The 13,973-nt window shown below is 37.5% G+C and overlaps 1 protein-coding gene across 2 annotated transcripts in view; it reads left to right on the top strand.

The window, feature by feature from the left end:
* LOC104603249 (exosome complex component RRP41 homolog) overlaps positions 1 to 11,373 on the top strand; it is a 50,813-nt gene extending 39,440 nt beyond the window's left edge. Inside the window, exons 7-13 of one of the 2 annotated variants that reach the window (XM_088898819.1) lie at positions 8,896 to 8,974; positions 9,137 to 9,173; positions 9,753 to 9,869; positions 9,976 to 10,061; positions 10,516 to 10,605; positions 10,824 to 10,910; positions 11,237 to 11,373. In XM_088898819.1, coding sequence (XP_088754945.1) covers positions 8,896 to 8,974; positions 9,137 to 9,173; positions 9,753 to 9,869; positions 9,976 to 10,061; positions 10,516 to 10,605; positions 10,824 to 10,871 — 457 coding nt within the window. In that variant the 3' untranslated portion in view covers positions 10,872 to 10,910; positions 11,237 to 11,373. Of the gene's footprint in view, positions 1 to 8,895; positions 8,975 to 9,136; positions 9,174 to 9,752; positions 9,870 to 9,975; positions 10,062 to 10,515; positions 10,606 to 10,823; positions 11,156 to 11,236 lie in introns of those variants that run through there. The other variant, XM_010267226.3, reaches the window with a different exon arrangement.
* Positions 11,374 to 13,973: the final 2,600 nt, after the last annotated feature.

The raw sequence follows: 13,973 nt of genomic DNA, 5'->3' as shown, positions 1-13,973 counted from the left end.
TTTTTGCTCTTCCCCTTCCTGTCCCAGTTCAGTCTCTTGACAAATCTGTATCCTCACAAAATGAATCAAAGGAGGATCAGCCACTTCATTCTTCTTGTTCTAGTGCTCCTATTTCTTTACCTCCTCGTCCTACCCATAATCCCAAAGTGTATCAAAGGCAGAGATCCGGGAATGAGCAAGTGGTTTCCCTTACAACGGATGAGGCTCATACCCTCCCAATCACAGATGAGATAACCGGTATTGCTTCAACTCCCTTGGAATCCTCCTTCCCAGATCTTGATGTCCCCATTGCTATTAGGAAAGGAAAGCGGAAGTGTACTACACACTGCATTTCCAAACACCTTTCTTACGACCTACTTTCCCCTTCATATTGTGCCTACCTCTCTTCAGTTGCTTCTAACCCCATTCCTAGGTCTGTATCAGAAGCTCTTGGGATTCCAGAATGGAGAGATGCCATGCAGGCTGAAATGGATGCTCTACATGAAAATGGTACTTGGGAGGTGGTGGATTTGCCTGAAGGGAAGGATCCAGTTGGATGCAAGTGGGTTTTTACCATTAAATACAGGGCAGATGGGACTATTGAGAGGTACAAGGCCAGACTTGTTGCAAAGGGCTACACACAGACATATGGGATTGACTATCTGGAGACTTTTGCCCTTGTTGCTAAGATGACATCTGTGAGGGTTCTTTTATCTCTGGCAGCTCACTTTGATTGGCCTCTCTATCAGTTAGATGTAAAGAATGCATTTCTGAATGGTGACTTACATGAAGAGGTCTACACGTGTCTTCCTCCAGGAATGTATGGGAAAGATATGCAAGGAAAGGTATGTAAACTGAAGAAATCTCTTTATGGCCTCAAACAATCTCCTAGAGCCTGGTTTGAGAGATTTAGAGCTGCACTTGTTAAATTCGGCTATGTTCAGACACAGTCAGATCATACTCTTTTTGTGAAGAAAAGTGGGTCTCTAGCAGTGCATCTCATTGTGTATGTTGATGACATTATAGTGACTGGTGATGATGCCTCCGGCATTCTGGGCCTTAAGTCTTTCCTCCGTACAGAATTTGAGATTAAGGATCTGGGGGAGTTAAGATATATCCTTGGCATAGAAGTTGCCAGATCCAGGGATGGGATTCTAATTTCCCAGAGGAAATATGTCCTTGATTTGTTGTCTGAAACTGGCAAATTGGGTGCAAGATCAACTGCAACTCCTATTGATATGAGTCACAAACTTTCAGCTTCGGATGGAACTTTGTTGGAAGACAAAGGGGTCTTTCAGAGACTTCTTGGGAAGCTTTTGTACCTGTGCATGACTAGGCCAGATATTGCGTATGCTGTCAGTTGCATTAGCCAGTTCATGCATGCTCCTAGAGATACCCATATGGCAGCAGCAGAACGGATTTTGTGCTATCTGAAAGGCTCTCCAGGAAAAGGAATTCTATTTGCCAAACATGGTCATCTGAAACTTGAAGCCTATACTGATGCTGATTGGGCTGGAAATATTGATGATAGAAGATCTACTTCAGGGTATTGCAATCTGGTGGCTGGTAATGTTGTCTCTTGGAGGAGTAAGAAACAAACAGTTGTGGCTCGATCCTCCGCAGAAGCAGAATATAGAGCCATGGCACATGGAGTTTCGGAATTGTTGTGGCTAAGGTCCTTAATGGAAGAACTTGGGGTAGATCATGACAAACCCATGATGTTGTACTGTGATAATCAGGCTGCCATCAACATTGCTCACAACCCGGTCCAACATGATAGAACCAAACATATTGAGGTTGATAGACACTTTATTCGTGAAAGAGTCTCCTCTGGTGAAGTGTGTCTTCCATTCATTACTTCTGAAGGACAATTGGCAGATTTTCTCACCAAGGGCATTTCCAAGGCAAGGCTTCAACATGACACTGGCAAGCTGGGCATGATTAACATCTATGCTCAGCTTGAGGGGGAGTGTAGAGAAGATGGGCCGAATGGCCCATAGACTGTCATTTTATGTTATGTTATGTTTCTCTCTGTTGTGGGCCTTATTCTGGGCCCATACTCTGTAATATTCTGTTTTTTGTATTTTCCTGCTCACTCAAGGGCCTCTCTGTAATTTGTCAAAGATTAACTTATTAATAAGATGTTTAGAGTGTTAGAGTGGGGTTATGTTCGAACCTCTTACTCTCTAACACTCATTGCCGCCAGCTCTCTCTTCTCTTCCTCTCTTGTTTGTTCATTTTCTGGTTTGCATCTAATCTCAAACAGTTCCATACACCAAGTGGGCTGTTTTTCAACTGATATCAAAGGAATTAGGCAAAAACCTCCTCCTTTTAGACTAGACCATAGATGGCTGGGTATGGAAGAGTTTGATGCAAATGTGTTTAAATGGTGGTCAGATGCAAATTTTGAAGGTACAACTAGTTTTATAATCAGCAAAAAATTACATTTTCTGAAGGCACACATAAAAGATTGGCAATCTCATCAATTGAGAGAGTTAATTAAAATGGAGGAATGTGGGAAAATCATTGCTGATATCAACAGGGAGGAAGAACTCACTATAATTGATGAAGGAAAGAAAAAGAAAAGATGGCTAGATAAGAAGGAATTTGACATATTAACCTATCAAGGCGAAATCCATTGAGGCAATGCTCTTGAGTACAATAGTTGAAAGACGGGAATAATAATACTTCTTTCATAAGGTGACAAATGAGAGGACCATTGAGGCAATGCTCCCGAGTACAATGGCTGAAAGAAGGGGATAATAATACTTCTTTCTTTCGCAGGGTGGCAAATGAAAGGAGGTGGATAAATACAATCAAGAAGTTAAATGTTCAAGGAAGGGTGATTAAAACGGAAGAAGAACTAGGGAAATCATTTATTGTCTATTATGAGAACCTTTATGCTGATCCAGTGTTTTAAAAGTGCAAGGTGCAAAAACAGTGCAAGGGGCAATTTGCACCTGAGGCACAAGGTTCAAGGCAAGGTGCACGCCTTTTTGAAGCAAGGTGCAAAAATATAAAAAATGCCAAAAAAATTCAAAAAAAAGTAAGCATAATATTAATAAAAAATATAAACTTAAATTTAAAATAAATAATTTCCTTACGTTTTCTTCACTCCTTCCCGGCCCGAAAGTTTCCTATTGCCTTTACCCAGCGACAAGACGCTTATTTTTGTCGGAAAGGGAATGCTTCTTCCCCTTTACTGTGCAGGTGCTAATACTAGGCGAAGAATTAAATGAATCAGCTACAAGGGGTAGACTCGGAAAGCATAAGTCAACGCTTTCAAAAGCTCTTTTGTGAAGCCTTGGATACCATCAAGTTAGAAGCAACTAGTCATGAGCTCATTAGAGGGACTACAATCTCTTGTGCGACTCTGGTCTTAGGAGTGTTGGTGTCCATCAAGCGGGAGGGAGCCTTAGAGATGAGGGCGCCCATCAAGCGCTTTAAGTGAAAGCTAAATCAAGCGCTTGACAATGGCATAAAGGAGATGCAAAAGAAGCAACTCAACCGCTTTTTGAAGCTTTTTAGGGTTTTCATTTATCTCTAAAAACCTATTATCTAAAGTTGAAGTACATAAACATAACATGTAAAGCATCTGCAAATGAAAAGTTAAAAATAAAATCAAACATATAAAACATTTTCAAGCATGTAAAACTCACAATCTCTTTTTTTCCTCAATTGTATTACTTCAAGTAGCTAATGTGATGTAAAGCATATTGCATTCCTGATTCTATGAGCTGCCTTTGTACCAAGCCCCTCAAGGCAAGCCCAAACAAGTCCATGTTTGGGTCTTAAATTCTTAATTCTCACACAAAAATAATGATTTTATAATTTTAATTGCCTTTTAAGAAGATATTTTATTAGGATTAGACTTGGCAAAAAGTTGACCCAACCCAACCTGAAAAAATAGGGTTAGGGTATCATATATAGCTACCTGAATTTCAGAATGACCTGATCCGATCCAACCCAGAAAAAACTAGGTTGGGCCATGGGTTAACCCGCTAACCCGATTGTTAGGTCTAATTGGGACTATTTATGTATTGTTAGAAATTTCCACTCTTTAATCTTTGCTATTTAGTGTTTACTCTTATTGTTTACTCTTTGAATTGTTAAATGTTCAAGTTTTTTATTTTATTTTTGGAATTTTAATATTAATTCCTTTAATTTTGGCATTTTCTTGTATTTTTTTTTTGAATTTTAGTTATTTTTTTGGATGACCCGAATTGACCCATGGGTGAACCCTAACCCAAACATTTAGGGCTAGGGTCTAGCATTTGCCAGCCCAACCCGAAATCAACCCGAAGTGTCTTGACCCAACCCGAACCTGATCCACCCACCCAACCCCATTGCCAGGTCTAATTAGGATGAATGAATGAACAACATTACCAATTAGGAGGTTCTCGAAGCTTTGGTGAGCGACTGAAAAAAAAAACAAAAAAGTGTACAAATTTAAGAAGGCACACGCTTGGGCTAAGGTGCAAGGTGCATCACTTTTGAAAGTGATGTGCCTAGGACCTAAGCGAGGTGCATACCCTAAAATGTGCCTCCCTCTACGCCTAGGTGCGCCTTTTAAATCATTGTGCTGATCCGATGAATATTTGGCCAAAATTAGATGGGTTGCAATTTGATGGTTTCTCAGAGGAACATGCGGCAGACTTGGAAAAGCCTTTCTTTGAGGAAGTCAAAGCAGTTTTGGATGAAATGGAGGGGTACAGAGACCTAGGGCCAGATAGCTTCACAATTATATTCTACAAGAAATATTAGGAACTGGTGAAGGAGGATTTGCTAAAGGTTTTAAATGTATTTCACTCTTCAGCAGCTTTGGAGAGAAGGCTCAATGCTGCTTTCATTTCTCTAATATGAAAGAAGAAAGGTGTTGCTGAGTTGAAAGACTTTTCAGGCTAATAAGCTTAATTGGCAGTGTCCACAAAATCATAGCAAAATTGTTGGCATCAAGGTTGAGAACAGTGATGAGTTCAATCATTTCAATCTCTCACGGGGCTTTTATTCACAATAAACATATCCAAGATGCGGTCCTAATAGCTAATGAGTAAATAGATTCAAGGAGAACCAATGGCATGACAGGTATAGTTTGTAAAATTGAACTTTGGGAAAGCCTATGACCATGTAAATTGGGCTTTCCTAGATTATATGTTGGCCAGGATGCATTTTGGGAAAAAGTGGAGAAATTGGATGAAGGTCTGCGTCCAAGTTCTCGATTATTTTAAATGGTCTAGCAAAAAGAAACTTTAAGAGCTTTAGGTGACTGAGGCAAGGTGACCTCCTCTCACATTTCTTATTTCTCATTGTGATGGAAAATTTAAGCAAGATGACTGCTAGAGCTGTAGAAAGAGGTTGTTTGGAGGGCTTTGCTGTCAACAGCTTAGGTGAGGACATTCCCCTCCTCCAATTTGCCGATGAGTGTTGATACTCTATTTTTTTGTGATGCTAAAGCCGAACAAGTGATACACCTAAGATACTTGTCAGTATGGTTTGAGGTGGTTTCAGGACTGAAGGTAAGTCTTGCTAAAAGTGAGATGATGGCAGTAAGAGAAGTGGAAAATTTACAAGAGTTGGGAGACCTGTTGGGTTGCTAAAAGTGAGATGATGGCAGTATTTGAGACTACCACTAGTGGCAAATGTACCTGAAAAGGCGTATGGGCTTAGGTGGTGGAGAATGTGAACAACAAATTGGCTTCTTGGACCTTGGTCCCTAAAGCATATTCTAAAGGAAGTAGAAATAGTGGCTGAATTTTAATGGGTTAGGATTGCAAATGGTTTAGCTGACACCTTACTAAGCAAGGCGCTATGAGGCAAGGACTGTTTTGGGTATCCTTGTAATTTGGAATAGCAAATTGGGCTAAAACGTTTTATATCTTTTCTTCTTTCCAAAGTTTTAATAAAATCAATTTTCTACTGATCAAAGGGGGGGGGGGGGGGGGGGAGCTGACTTTGATAAAATGTGTTTTGGCTAGTATTCTAGTTTAATTCATGTTCCTCTTCCCTATACTGTTGGAAATAGCTATGAAAATTGAAAAAGCAATGGGAGATTTCTGGTAGATTGGCTGAAGCATTCTCAGAAATATCACCTGGTAAAATTGGGAGCAGATTTACAAACCCTTCAAAGTGGGTGGTTTGGGCATCAGAAAGCTAAAGGTTTTTAACATGGCACTTCTGGGCAGGTGGTTTTGGAGATTCTTTGATGAACCTGATCATCTGTGGAGGAATACTATTGCTCAGAAATATGGGTTAATAATGGTTGGGATGCAACTAATTCTAAGCGTCCTTATGGGTCTGGTGTTTGGAAGGAATTTACAAAACTTAACCTCATTTTATGAAAGGGATCAAGCACAAGGCAGGGGTGGGTGATAGGCTGGAGTTCTGGAAAGACAATTGGTGCGCAGAGTTTCCTTTTAATGGAAGTTTACCCAGATCCGTATTCACTGGCTTCTAATAAAGGGAGTTCAGTGGCTGCCTTCTATGTTAGTCAAGGTGATTCAGTTCTTTGGATCCATTCTTTTAGAAGAAACTTTTATGATTAGGAGCTGTCTCAATTGTTTGAACTGCTTTCCCTACTGCAAAACTTGACATTAAATCCACAATTTCCACATCAACGGGTTTGGTTATGGTCTAAATCGGGTTCTTTCTCAGTTAAATTGTTATATAATGGCCTGAGGTTGGAGTCCACCAGCTGTTTTCCTAGTAAAGCCATCTGGGGCTGGATTGCTCCTTCGAAATGTAGTTCTTTTCCTGGTTCACTGCTGAAGAGAGATGCTTCAGAAAGGATATGTTGATCAGAAAGGGGCTGAGTTTGCCTGATGCCCTATGTGTGCTATGCAACCAAGAGATGGAGACTTCCAATCGTTTGTTTATTCTTTGCAAGCTCTTCGCTAGAATTTGGTTAATTGGTTACATTTTCTCAAAGCCATAGATATTCCAAAATTGCTTGCCTGCTTTAGTCAAATCCCTTTTTGAAAGCTGGAAATTTGGAGGTGTGATAGAAAAAGGGCAGATATTATGGTCATCTATTCCATTGGCTGTACTTTGGGCTATCTGGGGTGAAAGGAACAGGAGGATCTTTGAGCAAAATCAGAATCAAGAAGAGGTTGATTAATCTAATCATTGGAAACCCAAGAGCATGGCTGAGTATTAATCTGCATTTCAAGGATGATTTTGTCTTCTTTTTTGGCTGTTGAACTTTTGGGGGTTCTTAATGGTGTTCATATGTACATAATCGTTTTGTACAGTGAACTAGCATACACGTATACTTCTTTTTGAATATATTAATACAATTTTACATTACCTTTTCAAAATAAAAAAGAGTTACAAAAATAGGTGATGAGAAATCACTGAAAGAAGAAAAGGAGAACAACTAATTCCAGCTTTTACAACATTACAAGGAGTTACCTAAAATTGCCATCTTATACAAGTGTTTCCCAAAACTTTGCTTCAAGAGTCTCTTGGGATATCTCTGAATTCTGGTAGTAGTGCCCAACCCATTATCTTTGGGCCAATCCTTGAGCATATCTTCATCCTATGGCAGGCTTTTCCTTCGAAGATCCTTCTATTCCTTTCTTTCCATAATTCCCAGCAAACAGAAAAAGGAATACAGCTCCAGAAGGTTTTATCCTTTTTACTTCTTTGTAATGTAGGCTGGCAAGTGAAAATTTCTCCTGGTGACCTTGGAGTTGAGAAATTACAACCATAATATAGGTGAAGAGCATCCTCTTCCTTTGACTCACACAGAATACATATTTTGGCTAGTTGTAAACCTTTTCTCTTGATGTGATTGTGTAAGGGTGCTATCTAGAGAAACCAGCCAAGCAAAGGCCTCCATGTTTGGAGGAACTGGGTTTCCCCAGACACCTTTAATCTTGGATCCTTCCACCTGATTTCTTGACAGTGCCTTGTAGAATGATTTTACTGTGAATCTACCATTCCTGCACTCTTTCCACCATCTTTCATCAGGTCTGTCCACATTAATCTCTGCTTCTTGTAACTTCGACAGTGGTTGAATGCATTCTTCCACTCTATCCAGCAATGGCCTTCTAAACCTTGGAGACCAAACTACTGAACCCTATCTTAATTCATGGTGTCATGAAAGCAAGGTGACTTTCCATGGCTGCCTTGTTTCCTAGGCATCACCTTGACAATTTGCATCTTTCTTTCACAACAAGTTTTCTAATGTTCTGCACTGTTCTGCACTAGCAGTTTCTTCAGATTTCAGCTAGATTAGAAAGACTTGGTCAAGTAGGGTCCTTGTATCAAACCTCTGGAAGAGTTGAACCTCTGACCTCATTAACTGTCACAGAGAATTAACTGTTTGAGATGCAGTTATCAACATTTTTGAGGAAAAAGGTTGTGGAGAATCAAATCATAAAAAGAATGTTTGGTGAAAATGGCCACCCAGCAATCACAGGCTTTAGCCATATCAATATCAGGGGATGCCATTATTTTTTCTAGATTCCTTTTCAAATCTATGCCCTCGGCTAGAAGTAATGTGTTAGTGATCTTCACAAAGTAATAAGAGTATATATGCAACCTGAAAATATCTTTGTGCCATAATTTTCTATAGTCACCAAAATCACCTTTGATTTTGATTCTAAGGTTCCCTTGGATGTTTTTTTCTAGAAACTATCATGGTAAAATATTCTCTCTGGTTGGAGGCCTAACCACTTTCTTTTGGAGCAGGAATCTTTGGCACTAGTTTTGAAATTTAGTATACTATTTTGCACTATTTGTACCATATGATGTTTCTTACAAGATTTATCTTGTCATATTCTTAGAAAGCCAATGTTGCAATAGCTTACCAGATCAAAATGGATCTATTGATTGTTATCTTGTAAATAGATTTACTCCATAAACAAAAGGCTTTTTTTCTTGTTGTTTCGTGAATGTTTCTTTTATCATGTATAGGCGATCAATGGAGATATCCCTTGTCATTCGCCAAACTATGGAAGCATGCATATTGACACACCTAATGCCTCGTTCTCAGGTTTTTTTACTTCTCTTTTCGCCTATTTGCCTCTCTTACTGCTGCATGGGGACATTTTCCACATTTATTTGGGGTGTCTATTTACTAAAGCTCCCTTCTGTATGCATCTAAGATAGATATATTTGTTCTATTCTCTAATGCTTGTTTGTATATACATCTCAGATAGACATATTTGTCCAAGTTCTACAAGCTGATGGAGGTAAGTAGAAACTCTCCTCTGCAAATTTGCAACAATGGCAACTATGGGAGCAACAATAACAATGGAGTGTAATAGGAAAAAGTGAAAAGTAAAAACTTGGGTGATACCTAAATCATCTTGGGTCTGGTTTATGACAAGACTCTCTCTCTCTCTCTCTCTCTCTCTCTCTCTCTCTCTCTCTCTGTGTCACACACACACACAAATAGGAAAAGTTCAAATGATAAAAAAAGGGGAAGTTCAGAGTGACCTAAATCTTTTCACTTGAGTCAGCCATGGGGAACCACCCTAATGGATGGTATGTCAATCCCTTTTGGATGCTGAGATTAATATACAGTACTTGGACAGAGTAAACCGATCAAGGTTTAGTAAATATTAGATTTCAAACATTTTTGTTTATTTTCTATTCTTCTGAGGATTATAAGAAAATACTGTAAGAGACTAAGAGGTTGATGATCTTTTACAATATTTTCTTTTATCATTTTGAACTTTTAATTAACTATGATTCAATTAATTCCTTTTTCTTAATTTCAATTTCTGTATTTGTTGATAAACTGTAGCAGTACTCATCTTTGTGTGTAGGAACAAGATCTGCATGTATCAATGCTGCAACTCTGGCTCTTGCAGATGCTGGGATTCCTATGTGTGACCTCATCACTTCCTGTAGTGCTGGATATCTCAACAGTACTCCTTTGCTAGGTATTTTCCCTTAAATTTGTTATTCAGAAGTATTTAAGAGTTCATATATTTGAGCTCTTAAACTTCTCTCATTTATTTATTTATGTACTTTTTGTGATATGGGCAGATCTGAACTATGTAGAAGATAGTGCTGGGGGCCCTGATGTCACTGTAGGAATTCTATCAAAGTCAGATAAAGTGACACTCCTTCAGGTCCCAATCTGATATTTCATTTCTTTGATTGGTCTTCTGTCCATTTTCAAACATGATATTTTACTAGTGTACAATACTCTTTGAAAATGTCATAGTATGTGCTCTTTGTCATTTCAGTTTTCAGTTATTTTTAAGAGATGATTATACTTTTTATTCTGAAATTTTTAGTTAAAAGGACCCCAGACTGAGGAAACACAGTGTGGGGACATGCATGCCGGTTTACTTATTAGATTTAATTCACTGTGGTCTTATTTTTACTTACGGAACACATCAGATCTGGAATGCTTTGGATGCATCAACATTTTGAAGTTGCCAATTTTTATCATGCATTCTGTCCTTGATTAAATCAATATTTTCTGTTTTGAATTTGACTATTACTTTTATGATGTGGAAGTTAGAAAGTTGTCACTTGAATTATGCATAGAATTTTAACTTCTAGAACAATCCATTACAGATGGATTCTAAACTACCTATGGACATCTTTGAAAATGTCATGCAACTTGCAATAGAAGGGTGCAAAGCAGTTGCAAACTACATTCGAGAGGTGAGATTTTTGCTAGGTTTACTATGTTCAAGATTTATGCACATTCTCTTTGCTATTTGAATGTATTTGATTCCATAAGCTTTAGATTTCATTGCAGTTAAATTACATTTTCTTTTAATATTGTTTAATAAAACTGCGATTCTTGATGAAATATAAATTGATTACATTCCACAAGCCCAGTGGGTGTTATTGATATTTAGCTTTCTTCTTCCTGACAGATACTGTTGGAGAATACCAAACAATTGGAATACCGCCGGGGCACATAGTCTTTCATCATCTAAGGAGCTTGAGTGCTTTCTGTAAATGTAAAGAATTGATATTACTTCCTTTCATAATTAAACTGATTTAATTATTGCAAGAATGTACTTGAAATGCCAGAATGGATCTTTAGTCCAAATGTGGCACACGTTGCCACTTGCCAGTTAGATTTTTCTTATTTGTATACCATAGTGCCAGCATAGACTCAAACCTATGAAATGGTGTTCGATTCCTTGTTCGGTAAAATATGGTGGGTGGGACCCAGAAATTTATTTGGCTAGACATTCTTGAATTCTTTTTGAAATAAGTTTTTTGAAATGGTGTTTCGATTCCTTGTTCATCATGCTATTCTAACAGGTTTTTAAATTCCCAGTGCATAGGATTCTTTATCAATTTACACCAGTATTGACCTGTGGCTCAAGCACCATGAATGATTCTCGTATCGGTTGCACGCTTTTTTCTATTTAGACTCCTGAATTTCCTTTCTGAGAATAACTGACCTTGGGATGCTCTTTGATGCCAATTTGGGGTATAATTATTTACCAGTGGTGTATCATGTCCCTCCGCCCAAAATGTATATCTATTGACCGTATTGTATCAATGTTTTAAACCTACTCTCAGGAATGGAAACAGTTCAGCATATCAAACATATTGTTGCAATGACCAGAAGAGAAAGAAAATGGATACTGCTTGTAATGCAAAACAAATGAAAGTGTATTCACAATTTTCACATTCATTAGTAAATATGTATGTAAGTTTGTACGTGGCAATTTTAGATAACAATAATTTCAATATCCTTAGAACCATTTCAAAAGGATAAATAATCGAAGCATGGTGTGCTCTTGGATTTAGATTTTATAATTCATTTAGATTGTTAATAAAAATAGTTCTTATTTATCATAATTGTTTTTGTTTAATATGACAAATATATAATATTAGAGATGTGCACAAATTTTATACATAATTTTTGTGTTTTTTATATTTTTATTTTTATCTATTTTTGAGTTTTTATTATATAATTATGATATCATGTGCTAGCTTATTCCATTTGAAAAAAACAATCTCATTTTTGGGCAATTTAATTTTTTTTATTCTATTTACATAATTAATTCTATAAGTAATTTGCATTTATCACACTTATTTTTGTTTGATATGACAAGTTTATAATATCTTCAATATGTCAAATTTTTCTATAAATTGTGTTTGTATCTATTTTTTAAATTTTTATTATTTAATTATGACATCATTAGTTAACCCATTTATCCAAACGAATGGACCCTTATGTTGCAAGTTGAGTAGGCCCAACTTGCATTGAAATTTGGTGCACTATGGTTACTTGGTTATGCCAATTAGCCCCATATATGTATTTATGATTGTATATATATAATTAGGCTTGACTTTAGCTACATAATGGCTAAGCTTGGGCCTAACCCGAAAATAAAAAAGCCTAAACTTTTGAGCCTATGATTAGGCCCAAGTCGAGTATTGAAAATCGAAGCTAGCTTGTCTAAAATTAGGGTCAATTTGAGCTTGAGTTAAGTCACATAATTTACTTCTCTATGGACCATTGATCATCAATTAGATGCAAAAACAGTTTTCTTTTTATGCTAGTTTACTTTTTAATTCTATTTTTATTATTAATAAAAGTAACTCTATGAAGGTGTGGTGTGAATGAAAACACACCATTCAATTTCTCATCTACGCTACAAAGCACCCCCTTAATTTCTATCATTGCCATAGCTGTGTTTCAGGTCACAAGGGAATTCTATGACAGTGGTCGTAGAAATGTGCTCTCTTTAGAATACCACTTTGATTGCCTTGATTTGGTATATTTTTTAGATAACCTAAATTAGTTGAAATCTAGGTTTACATAGACGATTCAGATTAATCAATTAATCTTAGTAGATTACTTTATTGGCTTGGATCTTTGGCTCGACTAATTTTAGTACTTCATTTTGATAGCTTAGATCAATTGATACAAATGAAGTGGACAAGGGTGTGTTTTGGTAGCTCCTACCTGTACATGTTGGATTCTTTTCTGTTTTCCACTATTTGAGAGTAAACGTATGGTGGGCTGGTTACACCATTATTGTAAAGTCCTATGGATGGTTGTGGAGATGCTTCTCCCGGTGAGTACGTACAAGCTATTTGAGGGTTTTCCCTTTTGATTCTAGAATGGTATTAGGGAGAAGAGTGTAGATGGATTTCTCTTGGTATACAGATCTACTGAAGAAGAAGAGGCGGAAGGGAACCTTTTTGGATTTAAAGGGCTTCAAGAGAATAGGGCTTCCTCCTAAAATGGAAAGAGGGGGCAAGGGAGAGGAGAGAGGAAGAGGGGAAACCAAAAATGGGTGGAGAGGAAGACAAAGGAAGGAAAAAAAAGAATCTAGGAGGGAGACTGCAGGGAGATATGGGGAAGAGAAAAAGAGAGGTCGGAGGAGGAAGAGGGAAGGGGGAAAGAGGGGAATGAAGAAAATAATGGAAAGGAAAGAAGGAAAGAAGGTGAGGCCTGCAAGGGGAGAGAAGAGAAGAGGAAGAGAAACTAAGAGAGAAAGGAGAGGAGAGAAAGGAAGAAAAGAAAACGAAAAAGGTGTGGTCCACTAGAAAGGAAAATAAAAGAAAATAAATAGGGATATTATCTAAACTCACCATGACTTTTTCACATCTCTTAAACTCACCATGCATGACTTTTCAAATTTTCTAAAGGGCCCTTGGTGGTGAGTTTTATTATCCAAAAGTCACCTTCCCTTGAAATTTCGGTTAGATTATCATTAGTGATCATTAATGAAAATTGTCCACATAAGCATTTAAGTATTTTACATGACTAGACTATCCTTGAATGACTGGTCAACCTTACTAAACATTTTGTGACAAAATAACCCCTGATGCCAATATATAATAATTATAAATTTATATTCCTTTGTTTAATCAGGATTGGATGGATTAAATTTAGGGGTGATCATGGGTTAGTCTGGGCCAAGCTTGGGTCAAGTTTTGTACCTATGATAATTGCTATAGCCTAGGCTTGGCCCAACCCAATTTCCAAGCTTGAAATATAAGCCTTGGGCTTACATCTTTTACATATAATATATAATATTTTATATTAAACT

The sequence above is a fragment of the Nelumbo nucifera genome, chromosome 2 (assembly GCF_055504915.1).
Source record: "Nelumbo nucifera cultivar China Antique chromosome 2, China Antique-T2T, whole genome shotgun sequence".
Lineage (NCBI taxonomy): Eukaryota > Viridiplantae > Streptophyta > Magnoliopsida > Proteales > Nelumbonaceae > Nelumbo > Nelumbo nucifera.
This window is presented reverse-complemented; position numbering and strand designations above follow the sequence as displayed.